The sequence below is a fragment of the Martes martes genome (genome assembly GCF_963455335.1).
Source record: "Martes martes genome assembly, chromosome: 15".
In the NCBI taxonomy this organism is placed as follows: domain Eukaryota; kingdom Metazoa; phylum Chordata; class Mammalia; order Carnivora; family Mustelidae; genus Martes; species Martes martes.
In genome coordinates this window covers 67,163,941-67,182,333 of record NC_137903.1, presented here as the reverse complement: position 1 = coordinate 67,182,333, position 18,393 = coordinate 67,163,941, and the positions used below count along the sequence as shown (strand labels likewise).

The 18,393-nt window shown below is 51.9% G+C and overlaps 2 protein-coding genes across 7 annotated transcripts in view; both read right to left on the bottom strand.

The window, feature by feature from the left end:
* SCYL3 (SCY1 like pseudokinase 3) overlaps window positions 1–5,180 on the bottom strand; it is a 42,806-nt gene extending 37,626 nt beyond the window's left edge. For 2 of the 4 annotated variants that reach the window (XM_080824100.1, XM_080824098.1), the window contains exons 1-2: window positions 5,039–5,180; window positions 179–393 (exon numbers count right to left, since the gene is read on the bottom strand). In XM_080824100.1, the coding sequence (XP_080680226.1) occupies window positions 179–343 (165 nt within the window). In that variant the 5' untranslated portion in view covers window positions 344–393; window positions 5,039–5,180. The remainder of the gene's footprint in view (window positions 1–178; window positions 394–5,038) is intronic. The other 2 variants (XM_080824099.1, XM_080824097.1) reach the window with 2 other exon arrangements.
* Window positions 5,181–16,415: 11,235 nt separating this feature from the next.
* The window catches only part of KIFAP3 (kinesin associated protein 3), a 178,687-nt gene continuing 176,709 nt past the window's right edge, over window positions 16,416–18,393 (bottom strand). Inside the window, exon 20 of one of the 3 annotated variants that reach the window (XM_080823969.1) lies at window positions 16,416–17,685. In XM_080823969.1, coding sequence (XP_080680095.1) covers window positions 17,577–17,685 — 109 coding nt within the window. In that variant the 3' untranslated portion in view covers window positions 16,416–17,576. The remainder of the gene's footprint in view (window positions 17,686–18,393) is intronic. The other 2 variants (XM_080823971.1, XM_080823970.1) reach the window with 2 other exon arrangements.

The window sequence follows — 18,393 nt, the reverse complement described above, 5'->3', positions numbered from 1 at the left end:
TACCTGGCATCTAACCGTGTCATGCAAATTGGGAGATTCGCCCACGAAGGACGGACAGCGGAATAAGAACACTGTTCCTTACCATCTGCCTCCTTGGACCTTCGGTAATTTCGACTTCACATTTTTAAACAGAAAACGAGACGGGAGAAAGCACTAAGAAGCCTCACTATCACGGTACCTTGGCAGCTTTGTTAACTTTGTCTTCGTTCTCCCTCTTATACACGAAGACGGAAGCGCATCTGCCATCCTGCAGGACAGCGGGGTAAACGGCAAGTCCAGAGGGCAAGGTGAAAGGCGGCTCCTTCAGCTTGTAGCTCTTCAAAGCGCTGGTCTCCGATCCCATCCCTTCCGCAGTGGGGCAGTGCGGCGCCTCCTCCTCAAGGCCAAGAGGGGCTGAAACAGAAACCACCACCCAGCGTGAGTCTGTCTGTGAGTCTGTCTGCCACGTGTGCTGGAGATCCCAGCCACCCTGCTCCAGCCCCTCCACCGGCTCGTTCCTCCCATCCTCACCAAGAGGCCTTGTGACAGCAAAAATGGCAAAAGCTCAGCCAGTTACCAGCCAAGCCTGCAAGTACCCACCCACGGCTCCAGAGAAAATGCACTTAAGCAGTCACAAGCAGTTCCTGCCCGTCCCCAACACCCCCTTCCCTCCCACGGAGACCCTGCCCCGGCTCAGGGCCGATCAAAACCAGGACAAGATCATCCGTGCTCCCTAACCCGTGCACATACGGGCCTCACAGGAAAGGGCAGCAAAAATCTGATAATTCATCAGTGAGAAAACTTCTGTATAATAATGTAGAAGACAACAGCTTAAAATTATAAAAAGAACATTATAACCTAGAGTATTTTTTTTTTAATATTTTACCTATATTTTTGACAGAGAGACACAGTGAGAGAGGGAACACAAGCCGGGGGAGTGGGAGAGGGAGAAGCAGGCTTCCCACCAAGCAGGGAACCCAATGGAGGGCTCGATCCCAGGACACTGCGATCACGACCTGAGCCGAAGGCAGATGCATAATGACGGAGCCACCCAGGCGCCCCAACCTGGAGTATTTCTAACAATGAAGAAAAACATGTTAACAAGTGGAGAGCTCAGACAGGCCCAGCAAAGCAGTGCGAACACCAGCAGAACAAGGGGAAAGGAAAGAGACAACTCACGGAACACAAAGGGCAATGACCACAACAAAGAGCGCACCTGCACCTCTCCTCATGCTCCAGCCAAGTCCAAAGGGGAAAGTGCAAAACTCTGTCATCCCAAATGCTAAAAAATGCACACATACGTGAAATTCCAGAAAATGCAAACTACCCTATAGCGACAGAAAACAGATCAGCAGCTGCCTGGGGTGGAGACCCAGATAAAGGGGTTGGGGGAGAGGAGAGGATTACGGAGGGGGATAAGGAAACATTGACGGGAATCGACAGAGTTATTATCCTGATTATGGTGAATGTGTGAATATGTGAATGTGTGAATACCAAAACTTGGAAAATTGTATGCTTTAAAGTATGTTCGGTTGATTATGTGTCAATCTGACCTCAATAACATTGTTTCCAATAGAAATATATATCATATATCTATGCCTCCATCTATGCGTGCATCTACATACACGCATACAGATACATTCACGGGAAGACTTGAAAAAACATGCTCAAAAAACCCCAAACAAACAAAAACAAAAAAAAAAACATGCTCAAGTCCTAACAGAGGTTTGGGGGAGGGGTCAGATCATGGGTAATTCCCAGACAGACAGACACGTGCCTGCATCTCCCCCATCTTTCTCTGCAGCGGGGATACAAATTCCCACAGTTCGAGCAGGCCTGCGGCCTACCTGGAGGCTTGGCTCTGAGGGGAGCAGCCACCCCCAAGTTGCACCCAGACCAGGCCATCTACCATAAGGATCCAAGAGCCTGAAGATTTATGTGAAAATTTCCATACTTTCCAACATTGGTTCAAATGTTTTTAAGTCCGTAGAGGCCAAACTACATGTTTGAAAAATGCATGTCAGTATGCAGTTCCGGCTTTACCACAGTGTAAAGAATTAAACATGACCAGGGCTCTTAGCTAACTCTGGCGACGGAGCAAGAAGTTGCTGGTTCGAAATAACAGGGTCAAACGTGCGACGAAGGTCTTTAAAAATTTCAGTTTAAAAAATCCCATCCTTTAAATAAATATATACCAGCAATCACACACGGACCCATTACTGACATTTTTTTTCCACTTCAGTGAAGTTCCACACAACGGCGTGTTACCAAAGCATGAGATGCTGCTCAAGACACACGCCTACCAGAGCGCGCCAAGGCCCACAGACCCACTGACGTAGGACAGCAGGAACACAGCACGACGAGGGCTAAAGTGATCTGAAATTGAAATGACTCAAAGTCCAAGAATATTTCTGAGGATAAGAACTAAGTCGTCTTTGTAACAAATCCACTGAGCTGCTACCTCCTCTACAATTTATCTTAAGAACAGTAAGCGGGGGGAAACGGTATTAAAAATGCCAAGTGTCTCAACTCTATGTCCCAGTCTCCACGAGGACTACCAAGAAAATTAGTTGTTAATGGAGGCTCACGGGGAAAAGCGACTACTGTCAAGTTCCCCGTTCTGGAGATGGTGGGTGCCCACCCCAGCTGGGACAATCCCCCGCTGAACCACGAGGGTCACGCGCGGCACTTGGGTCTCGCTCCTCTTCTCTAGAGCGTGGTTAACGGGTCAGGCCCTTCCCTGGGCCAAAGGCCAGTCAATTCACACGTTGGCCATCCCCAGCACCCAGGGCCTGGGTGAAGAGCTAAAATGGCCAGATCCTTGCCTGTCTCAGGAATCTGAATGACGAGACAGTTCCATGAGCTGAAGGTAAAAGGATGCCATGAGGTAGAGTCAGGGCTATGGTGAGCCAAAACCATGAAGAAGCAGAAACTTGGCAAGCACAGAGGAAGGCAGCTGGCAGCAGAAGGAAAAGCCAAGGCCGGGAGCAGCTCAGCCAGGTCTGGAAGGGCACACGGCTACCCTCCGTCTTGAGGCCTTGGGAAGCCCAGCTGTGAATCCATTTCCTCCCTGCCTCGTTGACACTCCTACTACCAGGGGCGGCCAGAGGTCCACCTGAGGTAGCTTGAATGGGTCCACGTTCTTTGAAACCAGTTGCCATTTCGTCAGCAGAGAATGATAACTCCTGTGTCTGAAAAACCAGTCAGACTGGAGGAATTAGTCAGAGAAGGGTTACTCTGAAAAGCGTGTATCTGAGGCTAGTCTAACTTCCTTCTGTCTGCCACAAAATACAGCTCTCCAAAATCAAGAAAATAAAAATCCTCTTGGCAGAATATCACGTGTTTGTTTAGTTTTAATATCAGTCCTCAAAGGAGATAAGATGGTCACTGGGATTGAGGAGCAGTGCTCCGGCTGAATCAATAGAAGTCAGCAGAGGTACAGCAATGGGCATTTAGTCATTTTTCTTAAAAGTTTTTTTTTTTTTTGGACAGAGAGAGAGCACACACAAGCAGGGGGAGTGGCAAAGGGAGAGGGAGAAGCAGGCACCCCTGCTGAGCAGGGAGCCCAATATGGGCTCAATATGGGCTGGAGGCAGGTCTCATCCCAGGGTCCTGGGATCATGACCTGAGTTGAAGGCAGACGCTTAACCGACAGAGCCACCCAGGCGCCCAACTTAGTCATTTCTAAATAGCAAAATACATCCCTGTGGGAACACTGGGCTTTTCAACATGTAGAGTTACGAAATCTCTATGAGGTTCAAACTGGTAATTTTCTTAGCAGTGTGTATTTTGGGCTTAAGACACTAAGAAATACAACTTCGGGAAAAAAAAGAAAAGAAACGACTCCCTTTCTCGAGAGAAAGCACCATTAACCTTGCCAGACGTCTACCCATGCCAGGAGGGCAATGCTCTCAGAGGAGTAGGGGGTACAGCCTACGTCCAGGGCAAACTTTATTAGGAGGCAAGAAAAAGATGTGCTGTCGACTGCTTTGAAGTAAAAAAGTCACAAAAAGATAGAAAAGGGCGTCTCAAATCCTGACCCAGCAAGGCTTTTTTGCAGGATTTACCACCCGCCTTCTGTACCGCAACGCTGGGGAGGCCGTTTCTGACTTGAACGGGCACCGAGGTCTTGCCTCACCTGCCCCCGCTCCCCCCGCCCTCCCGGGGCAGCACGTCGCTTTTCCGGGCCACCTGTGGAGGACGCAAGCGCTGGTCTAGGTCACCCGGCAACTCTCACGCTCCACCAGGAAACCCGTGCCGTCCGCGGAACTCTCTCTCCCTTCCTCAAACTTTAACCGCGACGACCCGGCTCTACGCTCTGCTCCGCGGCTCCGGAGACGGCGGCCGGCACTGAGCCGCAGGGAGCGGACACGGCGGTCCGGTGACGCCGCTGCCCCGGCCCTGCGGTCGGCTGCAGGCGCGTCCCCCGTACCGAGCCCTCCGGGGCCGGGAGAGCGCAGCGCGGCCGCAGCGGGTCTCAGACGACCGCGGACACGCACGCGGGTCCCAGGAACGACGCGAGCCGGTGACCCCGGGATTCGGGGCCCGCGTCGGTGCGCACCCGGCTGCCCAACACGCTCCTCCGGGACGCGCTTCCCCCTCACCCTACGGAAAAGCGCGACGCACGCACGGAGCCAGCCGGGCCTCCGGGGGCCTCCGCGGCCGGCGCTTCCCCCCCAAGAACGCGGGCGGCCCCCGCTCCCAGCCCCGCTGCTAGGCCGGGCCGGCTCCCAGCGCCCCGCACTCTCGCCCGACCCACGGCGCGGACGGCGACCCGGGGCCAGCGGGGTCCCTCCGCTTCCGCCGGGGGCGGCCGGGGCGGCGCCCCCCTCGCACACCTGCCCGCCAGGCCCGGCTCCGCCGCCCGCGAAGCCCCGATCCGCAGGGCGCCCCGCACAGGCAGGGGGAGGCGGGGCGGAGGCCACAGCTCAACCGGCAGCCGCGCCGCGCCGAGCGCCGACCCGCGAGTGGGGCGCGCGCCCCCCGCCTCCGCTCGCGGCCGCTCCTCCGCGGCCCGGGCCCGCACTGCCGGGGGACGCGGCGCGGGGCTCCCCGTTACCTGCGGGAGGGCGGCCGAGGGTCTTGGCTCGGGGACCCTCTTCGCCCCCTGCTGACACCAAGCGCCCTCGCCTACCCTGCGCGGTCGGGGCCACCACACGCGCAGTCTTCGCGGGGGGACGCTCTCTCCGACACCATAGAGACGGGTCCGGAAGCCGGCCAGAACGCCAGCCTACAGGCCTCCGACGCCAACACTGAGGAGAACGAACCCGGAACCGAGCTAGAGCGGCCGCACAGCTGACTCTCGGGCGGGTTCCATCTTGACTGTGGGCGCGGGGGCGGGGGGGAGGGGGGTCGGGAAGGGTGTTTCCTGTCGCGTCTTCAGTCCCCACTCCCAGCGGCCTGGTCAGCCTGTGAAGCCGTTCCCTCTCCTGGCGTTTAAGTTGAATTCGCAAGCTGGTCTTGACTAGTTTTTAGGCCTTAAGTCGCGAGATTTAACTTTACATCCGCCCGAACCTAAAATGGCCGCCGTCGCCTCTAACAGGGAGGAAGGGGGCGGGCGCAGAAGGGAGGACGGAAAGCCACCGCGGCCTGTCGGAGAGGGATCTCTCTGCAGCCCGCGGCCGCGGCTAGTTGCGCCGCGTGGGCCGCAGTTGCCGGGGGCGGGGCGGGTCCCTCGACGCTGCGCGCGATCCAGCGAGGAGCGCGGGGGGCGGATCGTGTTGTTCGTGCTGTTAGTGCTCGTCGTGGTTTGTTCTCACAGGACGTTGTGAGAGTGAAGCGAACGTGCTGACGGTGTGGAGACGAGTGCCCTCGGGGTCAGCGGAGCCCCCGCTCGCGGCGCGGCTGCGTGGACGCCCCACAGCCCCGCTGCGGGCCGCGGAGCCGAGGGCTTCCGGCGTCCCAGGCCTTCAGGCCGTCCCCGGCGGTCGGAAAGGGGTTCGGTGGGAGGCCCGGGTCCCGCGTGTGGGTGAGCGACGGCGGCGGGGGTCGCTCCTGTCCCGAAGCGCCGGGAGCCGGTGCCTGTTGGGGGCGGGCGGGCAGCCCTCGGCGGGGCGAGCTCGGCTCCGGGTGGGGCTGCGCGACCGAGGCGGGTTCGAGCCGCGACCGGGGCCTCGGTCTTTAGCGGCCGCAGACAGCGCAGCAGGAGGAGGTGAGGCGAGGGGGCCCCGGCGCGCGGGGACGCGGCGGCTGCGCGAGGCCGGCGTTCCGACGCTCCGTGCGGGGCGCTGGGGGACGCCTTCGCGCCGTCTCCCAGTCTGGTACTTTGTTCGCGGTGTGGCCCGACCGCGCGTCACTGCCCCGCCGTCGCTCGAGCGCGGCCCCACGGGACGAGGGGACAGGCCGGGCGCGGCCGCCACCCCAAGCGCCGCACCCCGGGGCGCAGCCTGCAGCGGCGCCGCCGAGGCCCGAGGCCAGCTCGGATTTCCGGACCCGCATCTTCGGACGCGGAGAGCGTCTCTGACGGACTCGAGAGCTCGCGTGTCTCGGGTTCTTCCGAGCCCGTCTCTGCGGGGCGCTGAGGCGCTGAGGCGCTGGGGCGGCTGTCTGCCCGGGAAAACCATTTCTGACCGTCGTGATCGCGGACGGAACGTGCGGCGGCGGCGGAAATCCAGCCTGTCAGCGCCGCTGTGGGCGCGCCTCGGTGCGCGGCCTTCGGGGGCGGCGGGGGCGGCGGGGGCGGCGGGGGGATGGGGGAGCCGCGCGCCGCCGGCCCCGCGGGGCGCCTTCCTGAGGACTGGGGGTGGGGGGGGGCCGCTCCCCGGGCCGAGCGTCGCGCCGGCCGCGCTGAGGGACCGATGTCCTCGTCGTGAGGAACGTCGCCGGCTCGGTGAGCTCCGAGCGCTCTGCAGTGTTGCACATCCGCAGATGTCACACGTGTCGCACATGTCACCCACTTAGGCTTATTCCGCGGGTATTGAATGTGCGCCTTTTCCGCGTCGGGTCCGGGGCTGACCACTGAGAAGAGGAGGAGGAGGAAGACGGTCACTGCAGGTAACTGGGCTCCAGGGGCCCGAATACGACTTTGTCTCTTTCTAAGCGAAGACGAGTGAGTAGCTTAACGCTGGGACGTTCTCGGATTTACAACGCGCCCCGCCCCACCGGCAGCCCCTGCTCGGCTCAAGCCGCTGTTGCCGGAAGCGGGGCAGAAGCCCAGGGACTCTGCGCGTCCCTGGTTCCCCTAAGGCCTTCCCGACGCCTGCTCAGTCTCCCGACTCAGCACCGCGCACGCTTCGTCCCGTCCCGACTGTGCCGGCGCGGCTCTACGGCCTGGAAACATCCGCAGACAAAGCAGGGTGGATGCCCCGCTCTCACAGGCCTCACATTTTAGGGCTTGACGGGTAAGTGGAGAAACAGACACTAAGAATACAAATGAACAAAAGTCGGTTTGTACAATTTAAGTTCTATTAAAAAATAAAACAAGATGTTGAAGAGGAGCAATTCCACGCTGCTTTCAAGGACCTTCTGGCTGTGCTAACAAACTGACGTGAGAAAATCAAATCAAGTCTAATAACACGTGAACATCCTGTACACATGGGAAGGACCCAGGAAAACCAAGTAACTCCCCAAATGACCAAAACCATCACCTTAAATACTATCTCCAGTTAAAGACAGAAGGGGTGGGGTCGGGGGGGCATTTTTGGAAGTTTACCAGAAGTCCAGTAAACAAGGATAAGGTTTAAATCCATTCCTTCTCCGTTGATAAGTTTCTAGAGATTTAGGGCCATCCCCCTTTTATGAATGGACATTTCCCTTCTACATGTAAATCTCTCTTACAAAAGGGTAACTTCTCAGTTTTCAGAACTTCTCCTGGGTTTGCAGTTTCTTAAAAATAATCAGTGTAGAATAGTCAAATATGTAAAAGAGCATATCTTGGAATTTGATTCATTTAAGCCAGACAGCAACAGCATATCACACATGAGGAAACCGATGTACAGAGAGGTTATGATAGAGAAGGCTCTTAGCTAGATGCGATCGGGAGATGGGACAGTCCAACCATTTTTAAGAAATTATTTATTTATGTATATGAGAGAGAGCAGGAACACAAGCAGGGAAAGGGAGAGGGTGAAGCAGACTCCCTGCTGAGTAGGGAACCTAATACAGGGCTTGATCCCAGGACCTTGGGATCATGACCTCAGCTGAAGGCAGACATTTAATGGACTGAGTCATCCAGGTGCCCCGGGACTTCCCAACCATTAAAAAGACAAAAATGCAAGAAACTGCTGACCACCACCAGGGCACAAAGAACTGGAGAAGACCCCTGGAGGATATGCATGCATTCCTCCCTCTAACCTGCAGCCCTACAATAACCTATAGCTTAATTCTAATACATTTACATTGCAGTTTTCTCCCCTCTGAGGGAAGATGGCAGCCATGACAGTTCTGACAAGGGCCATATAGGGCCCAAACTCCCCTTCTCAACAGCTAGGAGGAGTCCCTCAGATGACTGGAAATACCCTTGATTGGAGACCGTCCTAGCTATGACCCATAAGCCATGCAAGGATAAAAAGAAAAGACACTAAGACTCTTCAGTATGATTGCCATCTTGAGAATGTACTTTCACTTTTATAATAAACTCTTGCTTACTTGCGAGTTTGGCTCTGAATTCTTTCTTGGCTGAACTCAACAACCAAGGTCTGCACAGAAGCCAGGAAGGAACCCGCCACTAACAGTTACATCAACCAAGTCACACAGCTGGTAATGTCATAAAGTAGTTTGTGTACAGATTCCGTATTCTTAACCACGGTAGCATACTGCTAATGTTTTAGTGAGCAACAAGGTAGGGAGAAGACAGGAGAGGAAAGGGAGTTACTTTAGATGGAGCTCCGAAGACAGCATCACTGAGAAGGTGATCAACCTGTGACTCTCATATTTGCCTGAGAGACTACATTCCACCTTCTTAAAAAAATTATATTTGAATGGCTTCTTTCTCCTACTGTAGGTTCCACAAGGAAAAGAATCTCTGCTTTGTTCATGGATTGATCCTAGGTGCCTAGAAAAATGCCTAGCACAGGAGCTCAACAAGTATTGATAAATGAATTGTTAGAAAACCACAGGCCCCAAATGGTGTAACTTTGGCTGAGCCAAACCAGGCCTTTGCCTAATCTAGCTGCAGTTTCCCCAATAAAGTAGCCTTAAGGAGTTAGTCAGAAATTCTCTGATGGGTTCCAATGGGTCTGCCACATGGACCCTCCATCCCTCACAGGAAGATGAGATCATCTGCATGATTAGTGCCCCATGAGCATATATTACTTCTGTAATTTTGAAGTTAATTTAATAAAGGAATAAGGAGCTGAAATGAACACTTAGATTGGAAGCTCTTGAAGTCTTCTGTCTATAAACCAGTGCTCTCATGATTATTCATTAGGTGGTAATGTTGGGGCGGGGCTTGCAGTAGCATCTGTGAAGGACTTGATAGGAATGACTAGAGGGTCAGTGTGGGCATTTCCTGTTAAGGTGTAGATGGCAGTTCTGTCAATGTCACACATTTCATCCGAGAAATAATGACGAGTGATTCTCTGCTATTTTCTCAGTTATCTTTCAAAGCTGCATGTCTAGTTCAGGATAAGTTAAACATTATTTGCCCCATTTCCTTAAAAATAAAAGTCCCTGTGCCTCGCCCCTCCCACGAGTCTTTCTGCGTGACCATGGGGGACCTCGTCTCCTGAGTTACTCCCCCTGCTCCCTGCACACGCTCACCCGAGTCTGTGCTGTAAATCGAGGACGCGGCATCTACCTGGGGCAACTGAGTGTCCCTGGGACAAAGGGATGGCATAAGTAACTGTCCCATGGTCAGCAGACATTTTAAAAAACAAGTGTACGAACAGAGCCCAGACATTTCAGAGCTCCTCCTCCAAGCTTTGCCTTTTCTTTTGGCACCAAAGTTCTTAAAAATTATTTTGCCTTCACTTTTGATCCTTTTATATACTTCTCTTTCTCACTGTCTGGGGAAGATAGACTCCAGGGACATTCTCAGCAGCAAAGGCCACACTGGTGTGTACAACCAAGTGGACAGGAAAGAGGCCTGTGTCACAAAGGCACAGGACAGCACCCTTGCTGCTTCCTGCTCCTTTGGTAGGAGGCGAGAACGCACGAGGAGGGGCTTACTGGTCTTTCTTGCCTTCTCTAAGAAACAGGAAAGCAAGAAAGACCTAAGGGAATCAGCCAGAGAGGTGCTGAAAGCAGAGTAGCCCTACATGAAGTAGGTAAGCAGGGCATTTTAATAACGGGAAATCAGCATTTTGATAATGGGGAATCAGAGCAAGAAAGGGCACTTACGTATTACATGAAGATGTGATCATGCTAAGAGAGTTTGGGGAGAGCAGATGTCCTCAGCTGAACTCTCACAACAAAGACAGGGCTGGGGAATAAGCCTGGTCAGGTTTCAGTTCGCTGACGCTCTTCTGCTCCCCAGTGGCCGGAGTGATGAATGGATAAGCAAGAAGTGGCGTATCCATGTGACGGAACGTTATTCAGACATGTGAGAAGCACTGACACATGCCGCGGCCTGGAGGAACCGTAGGACGTGATGTGAAAGAAGCCGGACACAAAAGGCCACATATTGTATGAGTCCATGTCTATGAAATGTCTGGGACTGGTAAATCCACAGACACAGCAGAAGAACGGTTGCCAGGGCCTGAGGGTAGAGGGGACGTGGGAATTGCCAACCGGTATGGAGTTTCTTTTTCGGGGGATGAAAACGTTCTGGAATTAGATAGTCGTGATGGTTGCACAACCTTGTGAATATACCAAAAATAACCGCTGAATGGTACATTTTGGAATAGTGACTTTCACAGCATGTGAATTCTTTCTCAATAAAACCCATGTACTGTGTGTGAGAGGCACATGTGTGTACGTGGAGGAGCACGGGTATCCTTTTCATGAGGCCACTGTGCAACAGCTGTACCGGAGGGGCGCTCCGCGTGAACAGCAGGTGCCTTGTGGCAGACTCTCTTACTGATACTGAAGTAACAGGAGGCCCATGTTGATGAGTCGCAGCGAGAAACCACATCAGGCAGAGCTGTTGCACAAAGTTAATTTATTTGCAACAAACATCAAGAGAATGGCTTCCCAAGCTGGGACTCCGGAGCGAGGGTGGATGGGCTCCTTTCATTTAGGGTTAGGAGGACTATCTAGGTGGGGGAACCTTGTCATGGGATGTAGAGGTGGGCGTGAAGTCACACATGTGCTTTAAAGAGCAGGCCTATCACACCTTGGAGTCATGTGAGTGAGGCTTGTGCTCCTCCTTGGATGGAGATTTTTGTATTGTACTGAGGTAAAGGTAGTTGTCGGTCACTCTAGAAGTCACCCCGTGGCCCTCTGCACAGTGGAAGTCAGAGGTTATACTCCAACTGGTCTGGTAGTCTGGACGCGCTGGACGCCTTGTCAGGGCAGTCACTGTCGCTGGAGGGGCAGCTTCAGTTTCCATTTGCCTGAATTGAGAGGTGAGCTGGAAAGAAGTGCTTAAGGAACAATGTGAAACACAGGTGGGTGAGTACAAGCAGGTGGGCAGTAAAGGTCAGGTCTTGGAGTCTAGCTGGTGACATTATTAAAAATCAAGTGTCAGAAAAATGGAAAATCAATTGGGAAGAGTCATAAAGACAGGGTGGCTCAGTGGGTTAAGCCTCTGCCTTCGGCTCGGGTCATGATCTCAGGGTCCTGGGATCGAGCCCCACGTCAGGCTCTCTGCTCGGCGGGTAGCCTGCTTCGCCCTCTCTTTCTCTGCCTACTTCTCTGCCTACTTGTGATCTCTCTCTGTCAAATAAATAAATAAAATCTTAAAAAAAAAAAAGAAAGAAATAGGAACGAAACAAGTAGCTAGACTCAACTAATTTCAATGAGAAATGACTGATAAGCTTGGCCTCCCTTTCCAAAGTATCTCATTAGATTTCTGGACTTTGCAGATACCTTGAGCTCCCCAAACTTCCGTGGGTCTCCTTTTCAAAATCACCGAATTAAAGTGGATTCCTTCATACCCAGCACTGGAAATAAATGAGCTCTGAAAGTTAAGTTAATTGAAAAGCAACACTTCCTTACCCTGCCCTCCTGGGGTCTAGGCCTTGATGTGCAGCTCCGTGTTCCACCTGGTGCAAACGGTAACAGTCGTGCTCTGCGGGCTCGACTTCACGGTGATGCACTAGCCCAGTGCTCATTACAGGGCAGACTTGAGACATTGGCAGATCGTAGGCAAGGGGGGAAAAAGCTGACTCATCAGAGAGATTTATTCTGGTTTTGAGTAGCAGTTGCCATCCTCCAGATTCCAGATCACTTACTTCAGTGCCCAGAACTACCGACCCAGCGACATTGAAGGCTTGGAAGAGAAAAGGAGTAGAGAGGTGATGTTCACATTAAACATTTCTTCTCATGGTTAATTAACTGCAGGGTTTCTATATTGAGTGGTCATGAGGTTCAAATAAAAGTATTTTTTTTGTGTGTGTGTGACACTGCAAAGTTCTGTGTGTTGGACCTCTGGTAATCCAAATATTTCTAAATGCCTCAGGAGATCATGATTTGTAGTAACTTAAGATGAATTTAAATTCCCCAGACTTCAGATGGCACATTGTTCTCCATTAGTCTTCACTGAGGTGGTAACTCAGGAACTCATCATCTCTGTGTCCGTGGATGGTATTTGTGGTGGGGACAGATGTGAGGAGAAAGGAAGGAGGCTTGAGGAGGGCAGAGTACTTGTGATCTGAGGATTTGTACAGGCCTTTGGATAGATCCCTCTCGGATAGAATTTGTATTGTTTGTATCAACTGTGCGTCACAGACCATCACAAACTTAGTAGCTTAAAACAACATGACCTGTTTTTTTGCTCACGAATTTGCAGGGGTTGGGCGGGGCGGGGCAGGGCACTTGTCTTGGCTTCTGAGGCCTCGGCTGCAGTGGCTCCGGAGCGGGGGCGGCTCCAGAGCGGGGACTGGGATCTTGGGGAGGTTCGTTCACCTTAGCGGTTGACTGCTTGGTTGTCTGCTGGGTCCCCCGCTCTGGCCACATGCTGCAGCCCCTCCACATGGCCTCTCGCTGTGGCTTGGCCTTCTCCCATCATGGCAGCCGGCTCTAAGAATGGGCGTCCCAAGAGAGCAAGGCAGCACTGAAAGGACTTTCTTTGACTTAACTTTAAGTCTTTCTGACTTCTGCTTAACCCTACTGGTTGAAACGGTTTAAAAAGAGAGTCCACTCCGGTTCAAGAGGAAGGGTACGGATTCCACGTTTAGCTGGAGAATTATCAGTGCACCTCTGTAAGATGCGCGTGTGAGCTGGAATGCGTGGGGGCGGGCATCTTTGGAAAATACCACCTGCCACAGCAGCCCAGAACTCGGAAACGTAAAACAGCAGCACGTTATCACTTTTCACAGGAAGTCAGCGTTCTATGACTGACCGGGCGGTCCCTCTACTGGTCCTTCTTGAGCTCACTGGCAAGAGTGCATTTGGGTGACCTGTCCGCGGAGGGAGGAGGTGTGCCCCAGTGAGACAGCTCAGATGCCTGGGCTTCTCTCCCAAGTTCTCCTCAGCCTGTCAGGGTCAGGGAGCAAACCACAGGGCAAAGGCAGCAGCTGCAAGTCTCCTGGAGGTGTAGGCCCTAGACTCAGACATCATTTCTGCCACGTTCTGGTGGTCAAAGCTAGGTGTTATGTGAGCCCAAATTTAAGACGTGATTAAACAGAGTCTATCTGATAGTGGGAAGAGCTCAAGGGTATCATGACCACCTTTCTCAGTCTTTACATATTGCCTTCGGGCCACAATTATTAACATTCTGTTCACATGCAACATATGCTCCCTCCCAGCCCCAAAGTCTCGTGCCATGTCATTAGGCTGTGGCTGGAAGTGCAAGGTACCATCACAAAACCATACTCAGGCGAGGATGAGGCTTCCTGGGTGTGGTTTTCAGGTTCTACTTGAGTTTGGTTCCTCTCGATTCAGAGAGACTTGTGAACTGCAAGAGGTTATCCGCCACCTCCCCTGTCCACTTCTACCCAACAACCAGTGGTTGGGACAGGGACAGGATGATCACCAAGGATACTCTCATTCCCAATGGGGAGCAGTGGGAGATATGCAGAAGTTACCGGTTGGTCACAAATCCAACTCCTGCCGGGCACCCATGCAACCGGGAGAGTCCCCTTCCCTCTGGGGCCAGGGAAGTCTCTTTAGTTGGGGCCATGCGACGTCAGAAGCCTGAGGACAGTCCGTTTCTTGGAAGGAAGTCTGTTTCCTTTTATCTTTCTTTTCAGGATTCTCAGGGAATTTTGAATTCCTATTTCTCAAGAATTTTTCTAGATGACATCAAGATAGAAGTCACACCCATGTTTAAAAATGGTTATTGTATTGTTGGGAAAAATCCACTGTAGCTCAGAGATGTTTTCTTCTATGTTGGCTATTGCTCCTGTATCTTTCCATTTTTTCTAATTTTTATTTATTTGCTTTTTGGAGAGAGAGGTGGAGGGAAGGAGGAGAGCATCACAAGCAGGCTCCATGCCCAACAGCGAGCCCAGGGCTCGACGCCGGGCTCCACCTCACAAGCCTGAGGTCATGACCTGAGCCCACACCAAGAGTCGGGTGCTGAGCTGACTGAGCCACCCAGGCTCACCATTCCTGTAACTTTTTAAAAGGACTTTTATTGGGAAACCTACCAGCCAAATGTTGGTGCTCTGATTTTCACCTTCTGTATTATTCTTATTTAATCTACATTCTCGTCCTCTGCCTCCTTAGAGAGCTTTTTGACTTTTTCTTCCGGATTACTGTTTTTTTTTTCCCCTCAATGCTCTTTCTTTCGTGCCTCTCTGTTTCAGGCCAGTCCTTACTCCAGACAAGCAGGGAGGTGCCGCCGGACTCCAGAGAGAACAGAACACTGGAGCCCGACGCATTACGGCTTTAGTGGACTTTCAAGAACCTGGCGAGAACGCGTACGTGCGCTCTTGGACACCTGAGGAGGTGTCCGTGTTTTCCACGTTCCCATTAAACTGGCAGCGAAGACACAGAAGACCCAACACTCACCTCACGGAAAACCTCAGTGAACCGCAGCGCTTGGGTGTGGGAAGACCTGCCGACAACCAAGGCGGTTGGGTGGATTGAGGAAAACCCCTCCAGGGTGACCCTCGGAAACGTGGGAAAACAGCGAAGACCAGTTCATGGATCTCGAATTGTTTCACGACTGGAGACGAGGCAGCTCGGAAAAACGGATCTTGTTCCAGGCGAGCGGCTGGGCTGAGGAACAGCCGTTCTCGTCCGTGGGACCCTCCGACCGCCCGGCTGAGGGGCGCCGCGCGCGGCCGGGAGGGAGCGCGACGCCGGCTCCGAGCGCGCTCGGCTACGGCAGCGGCGGGTCCTCGTGCGCCCCGGACGTCACGTGTCGCTCCCGCAGCTTCGGTCGGTCCGGGGGCGGGGAGGGGAGGGAAGAGCGGGGCGAGAGGCGCTTCGCCTGCGTTCGGCAGGCGACAGGCGAGGGGACAGCGTGTCCTCTTCCCCAAGTCCTGCGGCCACAGCGGCGGCTCGCCCGCGGGGGGCGGCGCTCGTGTACGAGGTGACCGCGGGCGGCAGGGCGGGGACGGAGGGAGGCCGCGGAGCGTGAGGAAGCCGCTGAGGAAGCCGCTCGGGCCCGGGGCGAGCGGGCGGCTCAGGGCGCGCTGAGAGCGCAGAGGCCTCCCGCGGCCTCATTTCCGGCCTCCGCCGGGCGGGGCAGCCCCGACAGCGCGCGGTCGCGCCCGCAGGCGAACCCCGGCGAGGCCAGGCCGCTGGGCGCGTCTGCGGACGCGCTGCCTCCAAGTGCCCAAGCCCAGACCTTTTGTTCTCTGGAGTATGTGAGATTTTCAGATTCGCTCCCTTGTTCCCGCAGCAAAACTTTCCTTCACAAATAACGTAAAGGCAAATCAGCTCACGCCTGAATGGAAAGTTCACAATTTCAAAATGTGTGAAGCCCTAAAATAATGGGACAAATCACGCAGGGAGAGGGAGTGCGCTCGGGAGCGTCAGTGAGCGCAGCCCTGGGGCGCCGAGCGCGGGGTCGCTCCTCCCCCGTCGCCCCCCAGTCTGAGGGACGGTCCGCTCGGACTGTTTGCTTCTCCTCCTCTCAGCGTCACCTCTTCCACGCGTCTAGACTTCGTATGTGGCATAAATTACACGGCAGGACGTCTGCTTTGAGGTTACCGGGTTGGGAACTGGGGACGCGTCCCGTGCGGCCCAAAGGCCCGAGCGTGGGCAAGTCCTTTGGCCTCTCCTGGCCTCAGCTTCTCGGACGGAAGGCGCGGACAGGGGTCGGCATCAAAGGCTCCTTCCAGCTTTAATGCTCCGTGGTTAAACGGAAACTTCCACAAATAAATGGGTGCTTTCGGGAAGACCGAGTAGGTTGTGAGGTCGAAGCCACAAATCCTACCTTAGATTCACTCCCCGGGAGCCCACGTGCCTCCTGATACCCAGCGGGTGAGTGAGACAATCTGTTCACAATAGTTAAAATTTTTATGTGTTTGGTCTCTCAAATCCACAGATACACTGAGTTATTTAAAAGGCCCTTTCCAGCTCTATTATTCTATGCTTAAAATAGAAATCAAGCCAAATGAATAGTGTAGTAGGCCACTGAGGTTTTAAAATTCCAGGACAGAAGTCTTATTTTTGATCTGTGTATTCCCTTCAAAGCCTAACTTCACTCCTTCCATAGCAGGTACTCAAGAACTATCGCTATGTTACGGTTATTTGTTTTGCTGTGTTTGTCAAGTATATTTCCAACACTGTAACATTAATGAGTTGCTTTCATTATTAATTACAATGTCTATTTCTTACCACCCAAATCTTACAAAAACAAGAAAACAGATGGGAAACAGGTGAGAAAAATATTCTGTTCCTTAGTTTTCCTGTGAGATGGCTTTCCCATACTTTAGATGACATGAATAATAAAATTTAAAAACCCAATACGAATCTAGTTTCACATGCACTAACAGACGTCTCAGGCTTTCTACCTTAAAATCAGAAAGACAAGAATTCAAATTGCTGAAGAGACTCTACGCATATGTAACATAATCTACGGCACATGTTCCATTACTCATTGAAAACTAGTAAACTTTGGGACGCAACCCTGGAAAGGGAGACGGCATGGGAAAAAAAGGATGATATTCTTTTCATAAACTTGAAAGCCACACACATCACCTGGAGTACTCGAGTTTACAGAGAAAGTGCAGGGAAAAGAGAATCCACATGCACCTACACAAGCATGAAACTCTCAAGGAAATACATTAAATAGAAACACATGACTTTCGCTAATTCATTTGCACTTTATCCTTTTTAATAGAAATTAAATTAGTCACTTAATGTACATAATGTAGTGTGTTTTCCAGGCTGGATGCTTTTCAGTGTTTACTTTTGCGTCTCTATGAATAACACGGGAAATGTTATTCACCATCAAGATGTGGTGAACAGGGTCAAACTATACGTAACAGAGGACAGAGGGATCAGAGTTAATCTGTAGCTAACAACACAGGAAAATAAAAAAACAAAACAAAAACACAGACCTGCAATAATGTTCACATGCATTATTAGCCAAGATTCAAAGTTAACCCAACCCACACAGATTTCTTCTAAGCTGAGAGCACACATGGACAGGGATGACTTCATCGAGATCCATAGCCATAGTAGTAAGGCTCATCAGGGCGGAATCCATACGCTGTGGCAGGGCGTCCAAGAATGCCAACTGGCTGGCCAAAGCCATCCATTCCAAGGCTGAAAAGAGAAAAAGGTGTGATAAGTTATATCATTCATCACCCAACCACAATGTAGGCCAAGGGGAGGCTGGGAACTTTACACCTCCAAGATTTTCTTCCTAGCAGCAAAAGTGATTTACGTGGCTATCATTAGGCCTTTTTCTTGTGTGTGTGTGTGTGTATAGGTATACACACACATATATGAAATATACACAAATATACATATACATTATATAATATGTATAATATTAAATTAATTTAGCCACAAATATGTGTATAATAAATATTTACTTCTAACAATGTGTTAAAAATGTGGGAAACCTCTGTCATCAGGTACTATTCAAGACAAAGAGGAGGACAGATCAGAAAAGTTTTAATAAATTACATTCATATATAGCTTTTATGCTAGAATATGAAAAGATTTTATGTGCTAGCAAGTATCAGTAATACACTGCTTGGGAATGATAAAACTAAAACTGTAGTAAAATGAATTTTATTATTCATAATAAGATCATCTTTTCATATGAAGATACAGTATTATTAATAAGGACATGCATTTTGAATTTAAGCAGTAAACTCTCACCTAGGGCCAAATCATACTATAAGCCTAAACTGAAAGAATAAGACAAGGAATTTTACAATATTTAAGTTAGCCAGATTTGTTCTGCAAATCCTTCTCTGAGTCCTCAATTAAAAAAAAAAAAACAACAAAAAACCCCAAATAAAT